Source organism: Opisthorchis viverrini, assembly GCF_000715545.1.
Source record: "Opisthorchis viverrini unplaced genomic scaffold opera_v5_389, whole genome shotgun sequence".
Taxonomy (NCBI): Eukaryota; Metazoa; Platyhelminthes; class Trematoda; order Opisthorchiida; family Opisthorchiidae; genus Opisthorchis; species Opisthorchis viverrini.
Genome location: NW_008752050.1, coordinates 416028 through 441756, shown reverse-complemented (window position 1 = coordinate 441756; position 25729 = coordinate 416028). Strand labels below are relative to the sequence as shown.

General features: G+C 44.7%; 1 protein-coding gene across 1 annotated transcript in view; it reads left to right on the top strand.

The window, feature by feature from the left end:
- T265_15228 (hypothetical protein) overlaps nt 1-25729 on the top strand; it is a gene marked incomplete at both ends in the record, with an annotated part of 56617 nt that overhangs the window by 4103 nt on the left and 26785 nt on the right. The window contains 7 exons of the mRNA XM_009177108.1: nt 1787-1892; nt 4553-4654; nt 9504-9789; nt 12619-12722; nt 18498-19187; nt 21768-21878; nt 24652-24927. Coding sequence (XP_009175372.1) covers nt 1787-1892; nt 4553-4654; nt 9504-9789; nt 12619-12722; nt 18498-19187; nt 21768-21878; nt 24652-24927 — 1675 coding nt within the window. The remainder of the gene's footprint in view (nt 1-1786; nt 1893-4552; nt 4655-9503; nt 9790-12618; nt 12723-18497; nt 19188-21767; nt 21879-24651; nt 24928-25729) is intronic.

Here is a 25729-nt window from a genome sequence, read left to right as displayed (position 1 = left end):
ACTTTAGCCTGGCCAGGTCACTTTATTCGAAGAGAGCACTTGCGTATGAGGAAGATAAAAGAAGAAAGGGTAGAGGCTAGCCACCCACAATCATCCGACGTGCTCTCATCATCAACACTCAGACACTCTGGAAAGAAACCCCAGTATGTTTGTACTCCATCGAGAGCGCCATCTACTTACACCTTTCACGCTTGTTCTCCAGCTATACCAACAATCGTGTTGACTGACCATTTTGCATGATAAAAGGTTTGTGCTTTTTGAGCGTTGCCATACGGGCCCGAAGCATATTCAAAGTACAATGGGCACCTAGATTTATATCGAGAACGGTATGAGGCGTTTCTGTATGTACATAAGTGTATGGATGTATTATGGAGGTTATTTTGTTTGACCAAAAACCGTCCCTCATGTACTTCATGATTAAAAAACGAGCCGAACCCTATTAGATGTACGTTTTGCCTCAAACTGCCTTGTGACACCACAGCCATTTGGGCATATGAGTTTCCCGTTAAGACCAAATTAGCGTAAAAATGAGTCTAGTTCTCTAACTGCTTCCAATTTGGTTTCAAGTAGAACATAAGGTTGACGGGAACTCTGGGGCTGCAGCTACCTGATGAGCCCCAAGAAGGGCGAAGCCGGTCGTGGGCTGTTTAGGAGTTTTCAACAACCTTATGAGTAGTGCATTACAAAAAAATATTAACGAGTTGTACTTTTTGTCAAGAAAATGGTTGACTTGTAGTCGCTACATATTGGCAAACCGTATCGGCACGTTTTGTCCTCATTACACTCAAAGCACAATTGCGGTTAACACAGTACTAGTCGGGTCAGATAACTAAATAGCGGAATGTCCCTCCGATCTGTCAACCAGCTGACTAGTTGGACATAATATAATGAAGGGTGACTAGTGGTCAGGGAGAATTAAGCGGGTTCACCATCCAGTGCCATGCCAGTAAGTGGTTGAAAAACGACTTGTCGGCTGGATGGCGAATGCATGTGGAATCAGTCTGTCGAATGTATCGCACGATGTTGTTATTGTCTCTTCTGCTCGTGTGGGCTTCCCAGCTGTGTGCTTTTGATATTCGGTGGGAATAAGACTTTCCGCACGATAGTGTTGTCCATTTCCGAACGGACATTGCCTGTTGTTTGTTTACTCGCAGTTCATGTCAATCAGTCCATGGAAAGCGAAGCCCCGTCAATCAGTTGGTGACTGAAACCACATTCACTTGCCTTTTGTAACTCGGGGAAGAAGGGCAAAGTTAATCGGAATCAGACCGACAGTGCAATCGCCATCTGTTCCTAATATTACATCCCCTTGATCACATAAATCGCCTTATTAATGACAACAATGCAGCACTTTTTAACTAGCACTCCGAAAATGGGCAAACTAGCCAGGGTTAGCCAAGATGTGTTTTACACCTCACAAGACAGTCTTTGTGTGCTGCCAAAGCGTATAGGTGACTTTCAAAGACGTTTCACAGACATGCCACACTACTCACAAGGCTGCTGAAATCTCTTAGCTTACGATCGGCTTCGCCCTTCTTTGGGCTTTCAGTTATATCTCGTACATAATAAGAAAGCTATCCTATCAATCGGTCGCCACTTGTGACACAATCTTGTCGCCTAATCACTCTTTTGGCGACATTGTTGGACAATCGCCGTTCAACTGTTGTTTTCATTTTCCCTACTTGGAATATGTTTCTACCTACTGATGATTAGCCAACTTCTCTGCGCATGTGCATCTGTTTGTAATAGTGTCCTGATTCTTGGTTTTGTTCTTTTCCCCCACCAGTCTGAAACAGCGTTTGAACTCGTTCCAAGACCTCATGTCGCATTCGCGCAAGTTGGAGCTAGAAAATTCCAATTTGCAACAGGAATGTGCAGATCAAAAACAAAAGGTGGGTGGCAGTTGGTTGTCGCTGCTTCTGCTCCTGTGCGAGCTCGTCCCATGCATCTCGGGAAATTAAAAAAAGTTCGAATCGTCTCTCTTTCGTCCCTGATTCGCAATGGACATCTGGCAGCCCTGAACCTAGTCCGAATTGATAGAATCGATACTGGTCCACCGACAATTTTAGACTGGATCGAATAATGATCATAATTAGCTCTTAGGTTGCGCCAAACTCATTGGGTTTCATACTCCAATGATCGTAGTGTTTCAGCGATGTTCGGTCAGTTGTATCCACACCGTTTACATGTATCCATTGATGCCAATGTTTTATCAACGGTCTGAAAACTGCCGTCGTGGCCACTCACAGCTATGCTAAAATGCAGTGAAATCGCGAAAAAACTATGCAAGAGAGATACTACTACTGTAACGGTGATGCTACTGATCGGGAGGCACGCGAGTAGTATTCGTCGTTCGTAGAATTTCGCTTTGCGTCGATTGAAAAAGTGAATTCTGTTGCGGAATTTGTGGGGCCACTTTGTAACATTTGCTTGGATTCGATCGACGAATGAGTGGAGGCAATAAATCTCTAGGAAGACTCGTTCGGGAGAAGATCTGTGTCTAGTCTTTGTAACTAAGATGCAGATTAGAGTTTTGCTTCCCTGTTCAATGGTCTGTAACAGGTCAGTTGGCATTTCCGAATAAATAACTCCGCAGCGAAGGCCTTCTTCCTTTCACTACTACCACTTATGTTAGTAATAATAACAGCAATAAATAGCCCGCTATAGCTCCACGGTCAAAGCTTAGTCCGTGGTTCGAACTCATCCTGGGCATCACTGCTGCTCCCGTTCAGGATTGAGCAGTAATAATAATAATAATCGTCCAGCTGTAACACTCGGTTTGTAGCTGCCGTGTAACTCGAAGGAAGCACGGAGCATGTGTTAGTGCCGGATTCCTCAACCCTAGACAAGAGTAATCGAATAGCCAATGCTGGATTCGAACTCCAGGTCTTCTGGTCGAGGACGCTGAGCTATCTCCAGCCGATCACAAACGGCGATAAGCCACGAATAATCCCTAAATACCGAAATTCTCTCTGTATACCAAAGTATCTTTTTCACTTGTATTAATACGACTATCTCTACCCCATCGTCTGATACTGTGCACTCCGGGCTTTAGCCGATGTGTTTTCAACAACAGTTCCTTTATCTTACCTCTTCGTAACTATTTAAAATAGGTGAAGTTCTTGTCCGTGCTAATGTCCTCATGTGCGTGTGTGCTCACCACCCTTTCAGGATGGTACTAGTTTTAACTCGATGACAAAGCATCCTGATCAAATGCAAACTTTCTTCTGCTTTCATACTGTGTTTCGGGAATTAATCCTTAAGAGGCTCTACTTTCCTTGAGTAGTTCTCCAATAAATCTCTGTGAACTATCCTCGCATGCAATCGTTCGTAATCGCTGATGTGCAACCCTGAACTTTCTATTTGAAACGACAGTGACAAAGGTGGATAATATTTTCGGCAAGCAATCAAAATTTTTACTGGTTTTTATTTGGTTTCCACAATAAATAGTTATGCCCCATCGTCCACCAAAACCCTATCAAGCGAACGGTTTGTGGTGAGAGACCTAGTGCCTATCAGCGCGCAACATGGTGTACTGTCAGTTATAAAATCGATTGCCTTGTAATCATCTCATCCTTCTGATCAAAGTCCATTTTAATGTGACTAGATAAACCACAGCATCTGACCTTGAATACCTACCAAGACTACCCAGTCGAGCTTTGTCTGTGACTGACTACGCATGATGTCGGAGTAGTAAAAACCGCAGATGCTCTCTGCCGGGTGACGATATATGCCTTCATCAGGATTAGGTGTCTTGGAGTGCACAGCTTTGTCTGATTACAGTTCGAGTGAAATCAATGCGCTGGATTTTCGCAGTCGCTTCATCTGGATAAATCAGGTCATGAGTTTGACAAATCAAACAGACGAGGTATGGGTCAGAAGTGATATAGTAGTAAGGCAAACAGCTGTGGGTACAATGGTGGCAAAACGCTCTTTCGCCTTTTTGTAACGCAAAGTTTGACAAGTCTTCAGCAACTTTATAAGTACCTTGTTACGTGTGTGTGACGCAATACCTCGATTTGCTCAACAACATAAGGCGGCCTGGTGTAGTACATTCGGTTGGAACGGACCACCATAAACTAGGAATTCAGCTGAACTCAGTCGAGTCTCCTGTCAAAACCAAGTTTGTATGCAATTAATAGTATTTATCGAGCCCTTCAATCTCATTCTCCTCTAGGTACTGATTTGGGTTAGTCGGATTGGTGTTCTTTTTCTATACCTTTCGCTGTACCAGTTTTTGTTGATTGATATATCCATTGGTTGATACTATATCTGAACGTTCCCTTGATCAAATCCACTTTTTTATGTCGCTTAGACATAAACACACCAGCTGTGCTATTTCCGCCGACACTGATCTAGTTATCTATGTGGAGCGGAATTTTGGCAGTTTGATCGCCAGGATAATTGCTGTCGTACATCTCGTCTACCTTAACCCGGTCTCCTGTCCGGCCTACTTGTTGTGTGTGGACACCATTTTCGCTCGCCATTGGCATGTCCCTCTGGATTGATCCGATCTTGTTATCTCCGCAACGTGCTTTTTCCTCTCTTCTAGGTTGAACAGTTATCTGCCAAATTAAGCGAGATCAAGGACCGCCGTATGATGTGCACGGAAATGGAGACGCTTCGATCGAAATTGAATGATGTGGAAGCACAGGTAAGAGTTTTATTGCGATTCTTCTGATACTTGCTCACCTTTTTCTCTGGTAAATTCGTTCGCTTCCCAAGTACTTCTCTTTCTCCACACGTTGCTTATGCGCAAAGCTATACCGAAGTTGACCTTGGATTTTGTGGGTGATGATTAACATAATTCTTTTTTTGCCTTAACTCATCACACAGGTTATTGTATACTATAGGTCTAGGTTTTAAGGGTTTCGTTACCATAGGAACGTGTGAATATGTGCTCTCTTTCTCTTTGGGTTGTCGCTTACATCGTTTTACACTCTGGACGTTCTCTTGTCACACCGATGGCCAAGACAATTTCTTTGATACATGATTCATAGCCGGGAAGGTAGAAGTAGTTAAAAGAGGGATGAGAAATCTTACTCAGTAGACCCTCTGAAGAAGAATCCCCCCGAAATGCAAATGGGATGCTCCAATGTTATTTTTATTGCGTAAAACCGATTTTTTTCCTCGAGAGGGAAATATACTTAGACGGGATATAATACTCTTTGGGTTGCTGAAAATCGTTTGACAAACCATGACCGGTTTTGACCTTCCTAGGGTTCATTAGATGGGCATACTTACCAAGTTCCGTGAAGCTCATATCCCACTTGAACCCAAATCATACACGATTTGCAAACTACAATAATTTGGTTTTGCCTGGGGGAAACTGAATCCCAGCTGAACCCGAATGTGTCGTACAAAGGCTGTCCCATGTTTTAGCTGAGACTATATTGAATAATTTCATGACAGATGAGTATATTTCGCGAGAGTGTACTTGACTTCATGATATACACCGTCCTAATTGGGTTGCACAGCAGTTTGCGGACAGCAGGAAATACCTTTTTTTCGGTGTCCCTTACCAGGAAGCCCTGTTTTGATAACTTTGGTACTTTCAATAAGTCACCTACGTTAGATGATGCTTGCTTTTGAATGGAATCTCTGCTTTATGTTGTGCTGTTGTGAACCTTTCGGTTTAGGAGTTAACTGTACCTAACCCGAAATTCTCAGATCCGTCAGCTGTGTGTACATTAATTCTGATAACGGACAACAGGTGGCAACGGTTGAAAAACAGTGAACGAGTTGTGACTGAATTTCGACCAGACTGCTTTTTCTGTCAACTGGGTAGGTTTACGTGGACGTCAAGCTACCCATTTGTGTTCCGTTCGTTGACTGGCAGATTACTCATCAATGTCTCGTGGGACGAGGTCACGGGCCACCCGTGTGATTGTACCGTCGGAAGCCGAGTCGCGCATGTCGGTTCGAAAAGTTCTGTTGCAGGATGCTGTTATCTTTTTTCCTCACAACGATATGGCCAGCCGCTCCACTGGGAGGCGGAGTGCTCGCCCAAAAGTTGAACAGTTATTGGGTAAAATAGTTCAGTTGTCAGGTCTCACACGCCATTTTCTAGAAGCCGATTTATCGACCTTAGGATTTTGGTCTCACCAGCTTATTGATTTTAAACTCTGACTTACTAGTTTTTTTTTACAAAAGGAGAACAGAGCAACAGGGCTCGTGCTCATCGTTGCCGGTTAAATTTCAAAACTCTGGAACCCCAAGGGTGTAGACAGGTTGAAACAAAATTATCAGAAAATTAGGGTGGGTTTTTTGTTAAGTAGGTTTCTATTTAGAGCCATGGCCATTCTATTCCCCATCCTATCTGGCAAATCGTGGGTCTGGTCACCATGGCAACTCTACCTTCTTTTTTGGCGTAGCATTGGAGTATTTCTATCATCCATCGGATTTCGCGTGACTTGTCGTACTATGGTTCTGTTCTTCCGAGAAATGTGCACTTCCAGGTGAATTAACCTGGCAGTAAATTCACTTCTTATCTCCGCGTCCATTTCCAGGTTAGAGCAATACTGCCGTTGTTGCTGGTGCTTATGTGTATGGCTAGTTTACCCGGTCTCATGAAACTTGTTGATATTTGCAGCGAGAATCATCTGCGGACGATCTCATTCCAAGCATCCCAATCCAGAGAACCTCTGAGCTTGGTCTTTACTGTTTTATGGAGCCTTCATTCTCTTAGGTGGCGAGACATCATCACCAAGTCTCTGGAAACAACATTAATTCAAGCAAATAGGGAGGACTTAACTACCCAGCAGTGCACCCGGCTGGGTGCACCACCCGGTGCTCGCCACCCCGGTTGGTGGCGAGATGTTTGCAAACTAGTTGCCAAGCTCAGCGAACAGATCAACGGCCACCTGCTCAGCTGCCACTCAAAATTTGGCGATCTCCCACCACCAACCAGGAGACCTTTTTGCTACGCTGAACCCGGAGTGGTATATACCGAAAGGCAAGCAGCGTCTGGCTTGAAAACGGTTATGAAACCCGGTGTTTCCGGTACCACCCGCCTTCACGGACGAGATCCGCATGAGCACCTCCATTTTCGGCTAGAGACACTACGAGATATCGCAGTGATCTGAAGTCAATGGTGCTCGTATTGCCAGTTGCTTCTCAAATTGTCTGGCTCACTCTTCGAGATGTAGTCACCTCGTATGTTTGTTCTAGGCCAGCACTAAGCCTCTTTCGTTCCTACCTTCACATGTGAGTTTTCCTGTGTGCTGGTTACACCTTGGTGTTGAGGGACTAAAAGGGGCTCTTCTCTTTTCCATGTCAATGCCTACCCAGTCACAGACAGCTTATTTGTCACCCGCCTAGCACGGCTTGCATGGAAGAACGTATCGCTTTTCTCCTAATTGACCTCTTTAATTTATGCATGTGTTCAGGGTACCCGGTCGTCCGGGATTCGTCCTCACAAATCATTCGCAAAGAAAAAGTGCTAGCAAGTACCGTTCGATTGTCTGTACTTCTCATCTGAACTTGCGATGAATGATGAAAACTTTGCAAGTTCTCGTCCCCCCCCCCCCCCATCAATTTCTGTGTCTTCCCGCATCCACTCCAGCAACTGAGTTTCCTTTGAATGGAATCGTGGCGTTGTTCTCTTCCGAATTCCTCAGGCAGCATAATTTTTGATCCGAATCGTCTACTGTGCGAAAACATAGGTTCTCACAATTTCGGTCAAATATCTAGGTCATTCTTTCCTTTTTTGCAAGGGAATAGTGCAAGCGAAATGCCATATTGCACCGTCAAAGTTTGCTTCCTGTGGATTCTGCCCTGTGTGGTCATACCGTTTTGATCTGGTCCAGAATTCAACCCGGCAATACTGCGAACTGAGGGAAATCTGTTTAACACATCGGCCCTATTGACTGCTCAAAATCGGCTTATGAACGGTATGGGGGTAACCCGAATTGACTAAAAGCCGAATTCATATGTTCCGCATATGATGCTACTGGTTCGCCTAACCGATCGAACTCTCAAAACGTTCACGCTCTCCAGGTGACTACTCTTGACAGGATGGCAAGATTCGGGACCTAGTGACAGTGTCCTCGAAGTATGGATGCGGCGTCAACCCCATAACTCACAGACTCCCTGTACCTCTACTCCGTTTTTATCCAAATTCTCCTGAGTTCCACCGAACCGTTGCACCAAGTTTTATTCTCTGTCTTCTCTGCTGTTGTGACTTTCGTGGTATCTTTCGTCGTTTGTTAAAAACCAGTTGTTTTCTCTCTGACTAGAAATCGTTCTAAGAAACTGAACGGAATGACATGCCGCGCGTATCCCACTAAGGTAGCTGATTTAGTCAGCTGACTAGTACAATGGTACAATGTCATTGCATTGATTCATCTTGCACCCAGTGGTATTCTATTCTGCCTCGTCCTTGGGTGAAACCGTTCTAGCTAGGTTTTTGAAAGGACAGGTTGTTTTTAGTATTCTCCTAACATAATAATACTTTACGTATACAGTTACTGAAAACTCTTTGCCAACCCACTGTCATTCTTGGGACCCATCAGATGGATGTTAACCCAGAATTTCCATTAACTAGGTGAATACACGCCAGTGGCGAACTACGTTCATTTGAAGATTGAGTTGATCTTGACGGGAGACTTGAGTGGGAACTGGCCGAACCTCTGGCTCGTCGTACTCTTTAAGGAATGGAATATTCCTGGGGCAGTCCACAAACGATATCTTGTATCTAGTATGACACTGGAAAGCAATACGCCCGCTAGCACTCAACTCAGTGTTCGGGTGGCACACTCACCTCAAGAGATTATGCGTATAGTCGTCTGCCCTCAGGATGAATGCAGACCAAAACGTCACACGAAAAAGGAGTGCCTCTTGTTATCCACATCTTTTGTCAAGTCAGTCACTTTCGTGAAGGTTTTATACATAGCCACTCGGTAGTGTTGCGTGTGAGACAAAAGTACTTTCATATTTTGAATGTTTCGGCCAACCGTGCTCCGCCAGTTATCCAATTAGGACAAACATCCATTTCGCTCAGGCGTACTACTCATAAGTAAGTCGAATTTCAGCTGCCCATTGGCAGTACCATGGAGGGGTGTTGCGCATAAGAATTTTGAGTCCCACGTTCCCCTGAGTGACCTCGCCCCGACTTATATGCGGGCCACACTTCAGGTGGCGTTATTCCCCCATTGATTCCGCCAAAGGAATTTAGGCACCATGGTTTCTCCAGACCACGGCAACTGGGCGTAGTAATTTCCCCCTAATCGGAAACCCAACTCAAACAACTGTGCAACTTTTTCCCTATGATTTCCATGCAATCGGACTTGTAATTACCTGGTTTGGATTGTGTGGATTGGGTCCGTCACACTCTCGCTTTTGTGATTGTTTAGCGATGGTGTAAGACCGAACGAACGTCGTCTTTGTGGAGCGAGCATGAATAACGCTGTTATCCTATTTTCTTCTTCCGATTCTACCGTCTCCTCCAGCTTCTAGTTGTACAAGTTATTCACTGTACTTTTACTCTTATCTTTCTCGATCAGCTGGCCCAACAGATACTGGAACGGGAGAGTGTCGAGAAAGATGCTCGCCGTCAACAAGAGTTGTACAGTCAACTAAAGTTGCAACAATCTCTGGCCGAGAAACGTCGTGCTTTGAACCTTCGTCGAACAACTGTAGCCACATGCTCCCCTAGCACACTCAGCTTGCCTGGCCAACCAAACTCCGTTCATTCCACCATTGGTAGTGTGAATGACATAGAGTTCGAGACGTCAGTGTTGAATAGTTCCCAAAGTGCCGAAAACGGGTTGGCCAAGATCGCTGGCAGTGGTAAGTTGCTTGTCATCCTTGTCCGTTATTGGAAAATTCGACTGAAAACACGCTAGTTGTTTTTCTCGCGTAACTCGCCCGTGTCACGCTATCTGTCAACAATGCCAGCAACTGAATCATCCAGTTTACTCGATCGTTGACGTTCATATATGCCCTAAAGAGGGATCCTTGTTTGTTCCAACTTAAAACTGCTGTTATTTATCGTAAATAGCGTGTACCCCTTCATAAGTTGTTCAGCTAGTCATCCCGTTCTTACCGGGGAAATCTGGCTGCTGACTGCTTCGTCTTGGCTTCTGCTACGTCTGGTCATCCTTTCTCGTACCTGACACCGTATGTTCGGTTCATACCTCAAGCATCCGATACCGAATAAATGGTTTTCATTTCATAAGTGTGCTCATTTGGTCCCGAATGAACAAGACTGCTTGATGTGTAGGTCGAACGTTTGATTGAAAACAACACACTGTCGGTCCACCACTTCGAAAAACAAACCAGACGAGGCTCATGCAAGCCAAACTCGCAGCTAACCATACCGTTTCCGTAGAAAAAGGTCCCGACATTTTTATACGATAATAATAGCAAGCATTTCAGTCTCCTTCAAAAGGAGTGCAAGGATGACTTCATGTTCAAACTGTGGTATGAATCCCGAGGCGTTGCATACCACATGAGAAATTTGGTTGGTATGGAGCTGTTAGCGTTCTGTCTTTTAAAATTGACGCCACCGTAACGTGAAAAGGATGTTTATTGGTCTGAGTGAACGTTCATCGTGGTCTCACAATGTTGCGAAAGATGCTACAGAACAACCTGGTCTGCATACGACCAACGGAGTTGGACGTTGGAGCGAATACAGAGGTGCACTTTGTGTCGACTTGGCAGTCGCTCGGCGTTTCTGGAAATGGTCTATCCGAGGTAATTCATGTCACCCCGGAGCTAATCATTCAAAATTAAAGGAGGTATGATCGTTATTCTCAACAGCCTATCATTTCTCTGTTGGCTTGCAAGTTGTATCGGCTTCTTTTGAGGCATACGTGTGCCGGTAAATAAATGTGACTTGATGTGATTCACAGAGCCAATTTACGAGGAACTTTGTTCCGGGCCCTGCTCGGATCCATCATTCTGCGGCAGATAATCCTGGTAAACAAGCAACAGCCAGACAGACGCTCCTGGCTTCGGCAAGATGAAAGATATTGCGGGATGAAGGTTACTCACTGTTTGCTTTTGGGCTTCAAAACAGCTCGAACGAACGACTCAGCAGCTTTGCCGGATTCAACGTATACTAGATAATGGGGTCCGACATGTTCGCAACTACACCCCACAGGAACTGAGTGTGTTCCGTTACCACCAGATGTACTGGAAAGTTTGCCGATGTTTATTGCAAGCAAAAAGGGTAAGATAATGACGCTTATTACATTTGAAGGAATATAGTCTTTAATTTGCCGGGTCGCATCAAATGTCGCTTGACTTCCGCAACAACTGGCACGGCCTTTGGAAAGCCAATTTTTCCAATGTATTCCTGAGCGTTTTTATGAATTCACATAAGGTTATTTGCGGAGATTTTAAAAATTGACGGAAGTTGGTGAAAATCTTGACTACTTCACCTAATTGGAACCGGGTAACTTGTTTATCTAAAAATCGTTCAGCTGTAGCACCCTTCCGGTGCCTAGCTGCCATGCCACCCAAAGGAAGCACTTGTTTATCTGCTTAATGTCGGTCATGCTTTCAATGTAACAGTGGATATATACAAAGGAAGCACAACCATGTGAAAGTTCCTATTCGCATCAAAAGTCATGTAATTCGGGAGAACCCTGTTCGAGCTCAAATCTCACAGATCTACTGTCCACTGTATGATAAACCTTATTTTTATCGTAAACAATTTCTGGGACCCAACTCTCCATTCGTTTGCTCAAAACGGTGACACTATTTTCCCAGCAGCATAAGCAAAGCATCAACTTTTAGGGCAAGTTGATGGGCAGTTCCACCGTTTACTTTGGCGTCTGTAAGATAAGGGAATCGACCCCCATCTTTTGAGCAGAAGGCCGCAGCAGGTTTATCTCTTCAGCCTACAAACATCCTACGCGACATCCATTACTCCATGGAAATCCGCAGAGTGGTCTTATCTAAAAGTTGCTCGGATCTAGTACAAACTCACCGTAACTGTTGGATATTCCATAACATCGTGATCGATGGGCCAATCTAAACACCATCAGACTATGACGGGGCCGCTTCTCTCACCTTTCATTTTTGATGAACCCACTATCCAAGCACTTACTTACTAACTGCAATGATTGGAGCGGGTATTTCCGTAATTTTGGCATGCCCCTCTCGATGTTATTATAGTCAGTGTCGGCGATGACGGAGTGAACTGAAACCGTATGCCACCACCATCACTGATAGCAACCTCAGAGAAGGATACTGGTGCTTCACTGCGGTACACGTAACAGGGGATCCCTAAGCTTTTGGACTGGCTTCATGCTTTGCTGAGGAGATGAAGACATCAGCATGGAGCCGTTCTGACCCTTAGCCCCCACGTTTGACCCTTACAAACAGGCATTTCATCTTGACTCGATCGAAACAATCTCAGTTTCGTGACGAACCTCACTTGATAGACAGGTTACGGGGTCGTCCTAGTGTGTATCGTAGGAAACATGGTGTTTTGTCAGCTGCTAGTCTTTGATTAGCTAGCAGAATATCTTAATTCAAGAGCAAATTGCATGCCGGATTTTTGGAGTTGTGCTTGCTATCTCAACGGAGTTCCTCACGTCCTATGTAATTTCACGTTCGTCTGCTAAAAAATCAAACTCCTGCCATATTTGCCATTCATCCATCCCGTAGGCCATGACACGAAGCTGTTGGGCCAACTTCGGAGTGGCGAGAACCTAGGCTCTGTGCTGGAAACGGATCTCCGGTCTGCTCATTCTCATATCAGCCGTTTACAGGTAAGCCTGTGTGTATGTGATCGGTCCTGTTGCATACTCTCCTAATTGTAATTCTTGGTTAGGCATCTGATCAGCCCGCTAGTTCAGAAAGAAGGCGGAGAATAGCTTCGTGAACACTGAATGCGTGCTGAACAAAGTGAGTTCGAGACAGCTCAGTAGTTAGGGCGCGAACTTACTGATTCCAGAGTCCGTGGTTCGAACTCATTCCGGCCATCTCGACTGCTCTTGTCTAGTCTCAAGCAGCCTAGAACTATCTCAGTCCCTGTACTTCCTTCGGATGGCATGGGCACCGAAAGGATGTTAAAGGGGGACCGTGAACCAGATGTTCGACAGTGCATAGCTGGCTGAACAGACAAATCAGCCAATGTGTATAAGCTAAAATGAACAATATGAATTACCGTTTCGCTTGTAAGCGTGTACGTGATGTCGAAATGAAGTCAGCTGCGTACTAAATAGCATAAAATGCCCATCAGATGAGTCACGAACGAATGGAAGAAACGGGACTCGTACTTGGGTATCATGGACTAAAATAGCCTTTTTCTTTTGAATTGAGTGTCTTACGATATTTCAGTTCATCTCACCTCAGTACTGCAGCCCTCAACTTTTAAACCAGGAAGATTGGTGTGTGTAAAATTTTAATCAAAAGCCCGTAAAATTCGTGTGATTGAATAGATTTTTTCTCTAAGTGTGTATACGGTTCAATGGAATACAATTTACAGATAATGGCTATACGAAGGGTGACTTTCGGGGATCGAATTATCACCCCAGCAGAACGAGCAAAGTCATTGGTTCCCGAACTTTTCTAGACATAGTTGGTGATTCCTTTCACTTGTATCCAAAGTGTTTCTGCCCGTCACTGCTTTTACCAATTAACAAACGTTTGGACTTGGTTGGAAATGCAGATGCTCCTTAAAGTAAAATTGTTTAACCCTTTCGGCGCCTAGATGGCGTACCCCCGAAGGAAGCACGAGGGCTGAAATTCTACCAGGTTTCCCAAGCCTTGACAGGAGCAGTTGACCTGCAAAGGTTCGGTTCGAACCAATGGACCTTTTGACCAGTAATTCCGCATCTTAATCACCGAACCATATTGAATTCATTATACTCGGTAGGCATTAGAACAATATCTTGACGGCCTGTATGCTTGAACGATACATGGATTTCCTTTCCCACTTCCATATTTCATATTTCCATGTATCTAACTGATGGCTAAGTCCCTCTGATGAGTGTTAATGGAGGAGTGGTCCGTGTTGTAAGTCTGTTGGCTTAAATACTAAACCATTTATCACGCGGCCGAATAGTTCAAGCGCGTTTTTCCCAGACGAACGATATCCCATCTTTTCCGGTTAGGGTCTGCTGTCATCGGTCAGTTTCTCCCGCACACTGCCGCTCACGAAATTTCCACATCCTTCAGATGCGTTCTTCCCAAAGTCTCAGTCGTTGCGCCCACGGCCAGCCGCATCCCATTTGTTTGTGCCAAATGGCCGTCACTTCAACTGCCGTGTGCTCAGCATTTACTGTCAATTAAGTGCCGACCCACTCGTACTTTTGAGTGTACCGTGACACAAACTAGTTGTTTGTGTGATGCACATCCTGATCGACGCCCACGTATGAGTATCATGTGATCATTCTGCCAGTGATATGTTAACATCACCCTCAGATGGCTCGTCTCACAGAGACACAAACTGAAATTCAGGTTGCACAATCGTGCACTAGAAATTTGAATCACTAGCTTTCGATATCATGGATGAACAAGTAGATCACCTCAAATTTTCATCTTCACGTTCGCTAGTAAGAGCCATGGGTGTGCTTCTCATCGGTTAAGCTGGAAACCTTTCATGGTTCATTTTCCTGAAAAATTAAGTTGGTAGCAACACCGCGCTATCTCTGCAGTACATACAGGTTGGTCGTGATGACGATTTTGCATTTAAGTGGCTTATCAGCTTAATCCGAGTCATGGCGCCTAAAAATCGAGTGAATTTAATTAGGACGGGTGCTTTTTAAGAGTCTGGAAATTTGCAAAAAACTGTTGCTGTGTGTTTAACGCAACCTTCATCCGTTTGAACTAAACATCAAACCTGTTAAGTGGAAGTGATTCATCTAGTCTTGTGAATCATGCTTGGTTAATGGTAAATGACGCCTCCAAAAAGAACGCTGACAGGGACTTGTTACTGTTTTTCAGCAATCCTAACAGTTTACACTGGATTCGTTCGCTTTCCATTTTTTCGGTTGAGTCGCGGAAATTTGGGTTTAGATTAGCCTCTTGCTTGTCTATTGTGGCGAGCTCAAGACGGCTCAGTGCTTAGGGTGCGAGATTACAACCGGGGACATTCATGGTTCGGTCCCAACCCTGCCATCTCGACTGCTACTGCTTAGACCCGGGAAAACTGGCAGTATCCAAGCTGTTGTATATCTTTCGAATGGCATGGCAACTAGGCACTGAAAGGCGACATGCCTCAGTGGTTACAGCGCGAATTTACTGACCGGAAGTTCGGTGGTTCGAACCCAACCTCTGAACTGCGACCTCTGTATAGGCTTGGGCAACCTGGCAGTATTCCAGTCCTCGTGTTTCCCTTGAGTGGCATGACAGCTAGAAATCGAGCAGGGTTACAGCCGAACGATTATCATTATTGTTATTACTGTTGTTATTATTATTAATTGTTTTTGATGAGTCTCTTCGGGCTCAATACAGCTCGCTGGTTAGAGTGCAAGCCAACCAACCGGAAGACTGGTTTTTCGAACTCAACCCCAGAGTTTCAGTTTCTACGCCGTCAGGTTGATGGTAACTCAGCTCTGGTGCTTTCTTTGATTTGCACGGTAACTATTCACCGAAAGGGTGTCACAGCTGAACAGTTATTTCTGCACTTTATGGGAATCCCTTCAGCTGACATGACGATAACGAACTTCGTGTACGTCATTAGGCCGCAACTACCGCCTTTGATCATGGTGACCAGGCCATGATGCAGACCAGTAGGTTTATCTCTTGGATCGATTTCCTGGTCATAGCAACGGTAGTTCTTGGGTTGTTTTAATGGCATCAAGCAATTCTACGGAACCGTTTGAGCCCTCAGAGCTTTATTTCCATAAACTAATGTGACTTTACTGATTCGGTAGTCTTTGAAGGACTTGCATATGCTGCCTTCAGTTGGTTGTAGTAAGACGGTCATATTCAGTGAAAAGCGCCCTAAAACCATTTTGGATGGCGATACTCATACGTGCTAACTTGTGGCTTGTCTGTTCGTTCCAGTCATGTCACGCACCCATTTTCACTGTTATGACTACTAGCTGTAGTCATGCACGTACGCCTTTGAGTCATCCGCGCACATCCATAGATTTTCTCAGTTGAGTGAAGTATGGGCCAGTTCCGCAAAGCTTCTCAACAGCGAATATGCTGCGACAGCTTATCCGTCCAGAAAATCACAGTCGTATAAAGTGTGTGGATCTTGGGGAAGGTGGTTTAAAAGTCGAATAGCGAAGGATAGATCCAGTAAAACGGGGTTTGCATCACTAACTGTTTTGATGAATCCTGCGGGTGCTGGTAGGTGACGATGCCGCGTACTGAGGTTAAGCTGTGCGTGTTTGAAGTGTCTCCTAATAAGCGCGAAATCAGAGTGGTCCCCCACTCACATAACAGGATCGAACAAGATTTCTCGTCAGTCGCTGAAGCCCTAGCAATCGCGCTGTTACATTTTGACTGATATCTATCTATTGATCCGTGGGTTGGGTAAAATCCAACAAACGTTGCTGGACTAATAGCGCTGTCCCCTACGGGCGATATGGTTCAAGTGGTTAGAGCGCGAATTTACTGACCGGAAGGTCTGTGGTTCGAACCCGACCTCTGCATCTCGACTTCCCCTGTCTAGGTTTGGGCAACCTGGTAGTATCCCAGCCCTCGTGCTTCCTTCGGGTGGCATGGCAGCTAGGCACCGAATGGGTGCTACAGCTGAACGCTGTCCCCTACGAGGGCGAAGTTGCGTGTATCCTAAATCCACTTACACTTCGACAGATGTATCGCCCTCCACAAGAGCGGCTTCCAAGCTTAGAATAACCTTCGCACTCGAAATAGCTCAGTGGTTAAGGCTCCAGGCTACTGACTAGGTGGTCCGTATCCCAAATTTCATTTTTTTTTCAGTTCCTCCTGTTTAGGCCTGGTCAGATCGGTATGGTCTTAGCCTCACCATGTTTCCCCCAGGTGCTTGGCTGTTACACACCGAGAGCTTGTCACAGCTGAATGTTCATTCATTATTATTCATGATCCGTGCGCTCATGTTAAAAGTATCTTCATTGTACGTGCAAACCCATACTAAAACTACGTCTTTGACTGCACAAATGGGATGGCATTAACTGGTACACACCATAAAACCGTTGATTTGACCACTAATAATGCCACTAATGCCACTGATTCAGTTCAACCGCATGCTTCGATCTAAAACGTCCATGGTGTAACCATTGCCAACGGGAACCATCCATCCAATGGAACTGGCATTGTTTAAGGACGCATCCATGCACTGAGGTGCCTCACAGTATGATAGACTATTTTTCATTCGATGAAAGCGTACATGTTTCTCGGTCGGAGATGTGCTTTTGAACATATGTGGCCTTCGTACAGCGCCCCAATCAGAATTACATGAGGTTGTTATGTAAATTGTGATTGGTGTCGTTCGACCGTAGGGCGCATAATAATTCCAGTCCTGTTGGAAGAAGACATCGGTGGAAAGCTTATCTGTGAGTTTTAGACGAATTTTCGCATATTTCAGAACGCCTTTTGACGAGCCTCTGTGCCCAAAGACTTATTTTACGACCGTCGGCCGAACGACCAGTAAGGTTATACAAACAACAGACGATGGACTGAATCATTTCTTGGTCCAGCCGCCAATGCAACCTCCCGCACAAGTCGCACATCTGACCAAGCGTAAACATGCGTTGATGACGTCCTGTATTTTTTGCTTGTTTTCCCTCCAACTTTCGTCATGTTTGAACAAGGAACAAATGCAAACATCGCCAGATTTACTCAACAGTGGGACTGATGACAAAGGCCCGAATTCGCTTTCTTGTTAGTTCTATGCAGTGATCCTGTCTAGTTTCGTTTTCGGTAAATTAGTAGAATGGCTCCTAGGCAATGCCGCACTGAGCTGTACGAGAAAAATGCTGCGATAATTCAACTTAGAGCCTGCGCCTCTCAAAACACTAATCTTCCAGAAATCGCGATTTGGGACGGTGTTCCCTTATCAAGTGGAGGGTGTAGTGTGATATTTCTGTATTTATTGAACGCTTGGAGTGATGAAACATGCTACTGATTGTACTTGTGCTTGCTCGCCTCCTGTAGGTCGTTATTCGATCCGCGTGCCAAACCTCGGTTTTGCCAATTTCATGATCGGCTTTCTCGCTTGTGATGCATAGATCAGGCAATCTTTGTACACAGACTACACTCAACAATACCAGATAGTTCTCCAATTGTCATCACGAGCGTACATCCAATTTTATGGCTGGGTTTCTTTATTTTATTATCCATCCTGAATAGTTTTATCAGCTTCTCTGGTGTACTCGGTCGCCATATATTGATTTCGTTTAATACACTTTCAAAGTGCACTTTCTAGTGTTGTTAGTTGTCACCCTATCCAATCTCCTAAGTTTTAAGGTTTCCCGAGAAACTCAATAAAAATGGGATGTTTCTAATAGCATTCGGTGTACTATATTTATTTTATCATCCTGATGATTTGTTCCTAAGTCTATCGTATAACAATCAAGATTCATTCCAATATGTTTCCTTTCCATCAGGCTGAACTTTCTGAAGCCTTGGATCAAGTGTCCGTCCGTGAGGCGCAGGTCGAGCAACTAACTGATCGTGTCAACCAGCTCACAGTTGATCTCTCTACACTCAGTATGCAGCGCGAATTATCTGAAGAGACACTGAAGGATGTCCAGGCTACTTTGGCCAACTTTCAGTCGGATGTGGCAACACTTGAGGGGCGAATTCTGTGGTCCCGTATCATTGATGAAAAGGCTAATAGTAACGAACAGTTGTCTCCACAATCGATTGTGAGGATCCAGACGCTAGGGCTAGATCAGTTGCGTACTGTTGGCACTGGACTTGCCGAACCTCTGGATAAATTATGTCGCTTGCTCGTCTGCCGTTTTGAGGATGTATTGCGATTACAGGAGCAGTGTACACAAGCGGCCCTCGATCAGCTGACAGAGTCGCAGAACGCGGTGGAAAGCCTAAAGGGCACTGTCTCTTCGCTGGACAGACAGCTGACCGAGTGTCAGAAACGATTGGAGGAACAAGCCGAACAACATGAACGTTTTCGGGATACACAGCATTCAGTCGTGAGTAATCTGGAAAGGGAGAAGTGTCTGCTTCAAGACCAACTTACTGTAAAAGTTGCATCACTGGAGGAGTTCAGTGAACGAATTCGGTTGCTGGAATCGGAAAAGACACACTTGGAGAGTTTAATGACGGAATTAAAGGTTAGTATGATCGTCGGATTGCATCTTTTTCATTCCTTCCCCGTGGAACTCTACACAGGTTTCGCCCAATACGGTGGAAGCTTTTATGGCAAACACTTCAGGCGAGGTTGCTGTTGTCCCTTTTAAGTTCGTAAACTCACGTAGTTTTTCTGATTGTAACCAGTCGCATGTCCTCCGATCCCAAAAATGTTTGCAACAAGAATGCGGTAAAAGTAACCGTGACTTAATCAGCGCAATCTGAAGAAACAAATGTTTGGTCCGTGCTTGTGAAAAAGTTCATCACCAAGACCTCACAGTTCAACGTTGAAGAACTTGTTTACATATCAGGGATGAAAGGTGTGCTTCCTATATTACCACTCATCGCAAAATATTCAATTTTATTCAGCTTCTTTACTATTTGCCCGTACACACAAAGCCCACGTGGTTCGGCTTTTCAGCTTGGCCTGAAATACCTAGCGAAGTTCCAAATGTGACTTAGTAATTATCACATCCTCCGTTAGGCCCGATGCATATCCTATCAAAAAAAAACTTGTGACACTACCACCAGCTAGACCAAGAATCACACCGAAAATCCATCTCACTGGCTGTGCACACTGGTCCTTAAAGCAACGGTCTGGAACTGCTAAGCAAGGAGTCTCGCTTGCCGACCCTTCTACACCCGCCCGTCCCAATAAGGAAGAAGATGCTGAGCTTGGCAGGATCTGACCACACGTTCACAATGGAACGCCTCATTTACATTAGCTCGGTTTGGAAATTGTTGGCGCTGTCACGGTAGTATCCGATTTCATTTTTCTTTGAACTGTTGGATTGTGCGTTTCCAGGCATTAGCCCTACCTCTTCGTCCACCAACTCTTCATCTGGGACGTGAAAGTACCATCTTCAAAACCTACCTCTACGTCTGCAACAACAGAATACCCCATATCCATGGTTTCTTACCTCGGTTTGGAATTGTTGGCGCTGTCACGGTAGTATCCGATTTCATTTTTCTTTGAACTGTTGGATTGTGCGTTTCCAGGCATTAGCCCTACCTCTTCGTCCACCAACTCTTCATCTGGGACGTGAAAGTACCATCTTCAAAACCTACCTCTACGTCTGCAACAACAGAATACCCCATATCCATGGTTTCTTACCTGCTCCTTTCTATGCCTATTACTTTCAATGCTTCTCACTCCGCCGGTATCAGCTTTTCCAGTGGTATCCGTAAGCAGTTCGAGTTAGTTAGAATTAGTTGTGATGCACCTCCTAACGTCTTTTTATGCAGAGCGGGGAAAGTTTATTGTGATCGTGTTTGTTCCGAAGATGTTCTACTATCGTTGGTTTCTTCACTGAGCTGGGAAATTTGGTTGCCCAATCAACCAACGACCATCTACGTTACCTGGACCAGCAACATTTTCCTCTATAGAAAATGTTCTACCCTAGCATTATCGGTCGTACAGGGTTTGGGCCACGAGTTTTTACTGTTGACTACGACACTTTTCGGCACTCCTAATCAGTGACATGGCCCAAGAACACAGTCTCGGGTTAGCTATCAATTTTAATAAAGGGTTGTCGCCAGCGTCTGTCCAACGACCATACATGACCTCATATATCTTATCTATCTGATGGCGAGTGAAATCATGTTCTTAGCGAAGTATACTCACTTGCAAACAAATTTGGTTTTTCGAGAGACTCATCCGGAACCCAGGTAACTAATTTCGTGCAATCTGGGTTCAAGTAGAACATAAAGTTGTCGGGAACTCGAGGGCTGCGCCTACCTCAGCCTCACCAAGGGCGAAACCAGTCGTGGGCCCTCGAAGAAATTTCAGCAACCTTATGAGTAGTGCGTTACCAAAATCATGTTTCCTTCAGTATACAATTGAAGTTGAATAACTTGACTTGACGAAATATGGGACATTTTTTAATCAGCATGACTCAAAGTTTAAAAGATAAAATAACAAGTTTACCGTATGTAATTCGGTAGGCGGTCGAAGATTCGTGGTTCGAACCCAACCACAGTCTCTCGGCTGCTCCTGTCTAGGCTTAGACAACCCTTCAGCATTTCATCCCTTTTACTTCCCTCGGGTAGTGTGGCAGCTAGGCACCGAAAGGACGTTGTAGTCATCGCTATTTCCCCTGTCTTACCCGGCATTTTTTCCTAGTCCAGCTTATTCGTTTCATCTCCCTGTGTGTGTTGCCAGTCCACATGATCTATGGTCGTCTATGGACGAAATGCCCTTTTGGTGTCATCTTTTTCCGATGGCAACAGTACGACTGTTGACTGCCATACTTGTCTACTGAACAATTTGATTACGTGTCATATTGTCCCATATGTTGACTGCTTGTGATGGCCTTCTTTTCAATGCATATTTGATGATTTTGTAGTAAAATGGCTTGCTCGTAAGACGGCAGCATAGCTATGTTGCTCTCGATCAAGATAATAACAATGAAATGGTTAAACGCAACCGAACTATCATGCAACCATCACTGTTAAACCAACATGTCATACTGCTTTGAATGCACTTGTATTCGCATTATTAGGCTCCCATGAACGAATCCCCCATGCTCATGTTTCCCCCTACACCTCATCTCCCATCCTTATAGCATCAAACCGATTTAGAATTGGTTTCGTCAAAAGATCTGCTTGAAAAGGCAACGCAACGTCTACGCGAACTGGAAATCCAACTTTCTTCCGGTGACAAAACTCGTGTCCAGGTATGCCTCTGCGGGTGATTCGCCAGGCTTATGTCTTATGCTCGTTAGTTATCTCTAGCGTCGACCATCGCGTTCAATTTAGATGCCCCAGTTTTAGCCATATATAATTATTTTTTGAGACTTGCTCAGTTCGTTTTCACCCGATTCAACATTCTCCACCCATTTCGCCCACGCTACGCTTCATCCCCTCACGACTAGATTTCCCATGGTCTTCCGCTCGAATTCTCTCGAGCTGGTCGATTTGTGGACCAAAAGTCGAAGATCGGATGCACTTCAACGCATTTGGTTGACAATTCGTGACATTTCTGTCTCTATGTGCTTTTTTGCGACCGGTAAAATAATGTCTTCATGCACACCACATCAAAATCCGTCTGCTTTGGTCTTTACGAGGCCCGCAAACGTACGTATGTCATGCTTAAGTATTCTTTTCTAGCTCCTTCAGTGCGTTGTCATCATCTGGAGTATGTGGACGGCGATTTTACCCGTACAGCTTTTCCGCAATCAGACGAGCATATGTGAAGCATAGATGCTTGCATGCAGCCTTAGGCTGCGGCTCGAGAAGAGATGTAAGGTAAAATTAACTCAAATAGCTGGTCCGCGGAAATGTACCTAAACTTGCTATGACCTAGTGAAACGGTCGCGAACAATCCAAGTAGCCTATCATCTCCCCACTTTCCGGCTTCTTTAGTTAATGGTTTTAGCTTTGGAACAATCGCTTCAACCATCCACTGTAGTTTACGGTGAAGTAAGTCTGTTGGTCTGAGCCCTGTAAAAACAGTCTGGTGAGACAGTTCTCATGCATAGCATATCGTTAATCCCTGGGCAATTTCACCCTCCAGATACTCCCTGATTCGAGTACTTCAGAGAGGAGTTAAAGGTTGAACGAATTCGACTCTCAATAAGTCAAATAGAAGTTGACTGAAAACGGGTACCGAAGAACCAACGACTTGTCGACGGGATTACTAGAACTCATCTATTTTCACGGCATCTTACTCAACAGTACTTCCATCAGTATGGAGTAGACAAAAGAAAAGTACCTATAAAGCGCTCAATAATCGTGTTCGGTTTTTTCTGGGACCAATAATGCTAGGCCACTGAAGTTCCAGACACATCAATCTGGTTCTCTGGTGTTGAAAGATAGTTAATAAATGACAAGGAAGCTCGATGGTCATATACGGTCAGGTCGCTGAAGCTTGGACGAGAGTAGTCCAGATGCAGAGGTTGGTTTCGAACCACGGGCCTTCCGGTTGATAGGTCCGCAGCTTAACCACTGACATGTATCGAGTTCAGAATGAGTTATATTAGAATGGTTTATGCTTTCAAATGGATACAGCTTAAGTTGATGCCTCAGACGTTTGTCACGATGCGAAGGGTGAATCCCATACATGGAAACAACTATAAAGCCTCAGAACCCGCGATTTCTTGGAGGAAGCCAGTTTATTGCCTCGAACTCAAAGGGGACGATTTGTACGCGGTTTCGTGGAAGTGTGTAACACCGACTTCCCCTGTGCCCCATGTTTGTCATGACACACGGCCCAATAGGGTTCATCAAAATGTGACGTGAAAGCTCGAGAACCGGTTAGACAGCACCACGCCCTAAGGGGTACTTTCTAATTTGTTTCGCGTTTCGTATGCGTGTGAACATGATTGACCATCTACCTCACAGCATTTCCCAAGAAACGCTCTAGAAGATTTGGATGAATTTCGGTGCTGAACTGTACTACTGTGCACAGTCAACTATTTAGGGCTCGGAACAAAGTGAACGTTTTTCATCACTACAAACGCTATTTGCCATAGGTGAAGACACTGTTCGTGCGGAATTAGTACGCTTTTTATTCCGATATAAAGTGTGATAGGGATTCTGAGGCGAGTGACAAACTTGCCTCCCAGGGTGTGCATATTTCCAGAGAAGAAAACAAGTCCATTACGTGCTTATTCGTCACAAAACTGCTATCCTAGTAGTGTCCATATTTTTTGTGAGTTTTATTCATTTGAGCCACTGGGTGACCTTAGAGAGAAAACGATCGTTCGTAAGTGGACTTCATTTTGATAGTGCTGGCCTAACGACAGTTTAGCTCCTAAAACCGCTCCTATCTATTCGAATGGTGTCAATTTTTATTCCCCCATTTGTCGTTTTTTTGCTCAACTTGGGATACCATCAATTTCACTGATCTCAGTATAGTTCCCTAATATCGATTTCTCACACTTTCTCCATGCCCTATACATATTTTCTGCTGTGTCCATTCCATATTAAATGTGATTATAGTTGAACAAGATGTCACAAAATCATTTGAGTTCTGCGGATCCCACCACATTGTTTATTCCCAGTATCCTTAGAGGTAATTAGTGGGAACGGTTGCTTATATTAGGTAGTCCATCTGTTTGGAAGTTCCCTATCATTCTAATCCCTTTGTTTCAAAACCGTTTTGGTCCCAATTTATTTTCTGCATGTTCCTATTCATATAATCGATCATCACACTATTTCCCTTTCGGCTCTTGGTTTTGTCTGTTCTCAATTCCCACCCGCTTATTCGTCTATCGTTCGCTCTAATTTATTATTTTTCAGCACTTAGTTTGTCGCTTGGTCACCCACCGTTACAGCTCCTATTTGTTTATTTTAAATTTACTCTTATACTGGGTGAATTCTAGGTCCTCAGTTCTGTTGTGTTGTCCTCTTTGGAGACCAGCCTCAACACACCCTTGGCATAGTTCTTAGTCTGTCGGAACCAGTTCAGTCATTCTTGTTTTGTGATTGCCTTTTTTCTATTGCTAGTTGGATGCCTGCATCCAGACAAACGCGTCCCTTGCCGAACTACCAATGGTCATAACCGGGTCGCATCTACACGAGTCGCTGGAACACTTGGACATGGATCTACCACCGGTGGCCACAGACGAGGATCTGTCACCCCAGTGTGATGTTTCAAACACTGCCTACGAGGCTTTGGCTGCCGACAGACGTGGATTATCCGACGAGCTGGTTCGTTTGCACAATGCACTGGATGAGGCGAATGAGTACGCACAACAATTGGAACAACAAAATAACGAACTGGTGAGTCAGTCTCTCCTGATTTTAGCAGTCACCTATCCCTCACGAGCCCGTCGAGAACCTTCGGACTAGGTTTTGATCTTTGCAAACTGTAACATGATAGCTAGCATAGTCACAACTAGTGCGCTGTTTATGGATTGATAGGAGCGCAAAATGTGTTTATAGAGACTCTGTTATCCGAAAAAAAAACAAAGGAGTTGGGTTGATTGACCGGGTATCACCTAGATGTTTGGGGACAGGCCACTTGGCGTCACACTACGGACTTGTTATCACGAGGAAAATAATCGTAATCATTTCCATTGGGGAGAAAGCGTTGTCGGCGCGGATGCTTTTTCAAACGAACGATCCTCTGAAACCTAATGGTTGGTTTACTTCCCATTGCACCGTGTATCACCGGCTCAGAATCGATGTCTTAGATCAACCAGTCCACTTTCATATGAAACGATCGTTGCCATTAGCATCACTGTTACGGTATCCTGTCTGCCGCATCAGCAAGTGCTTGTTGATCGAACGTGATTCAACTTGGAAATGTGTTTTTCACATTAGGGTACGTACCAATCAGCAGTCGACTGAACGTGTAACGGTCGCAACGTGGCTCGCAAATAACCAAGCTGGAGAATCGGGGATAAGGCACGCTCGACACGCGACTCTGAGATTATCAGAGGCCCCTCCAGAGGTGACCGTCACTGTAAACACTGGCACAAGCTACTCCCTATGCTGGGTTTGCGATGGTGTTAGAAAAGACTTAATTATCGTCATCGTGCGGGCAACTACAGAACGCCATTGGGTGCATTCTAGGCTAAAC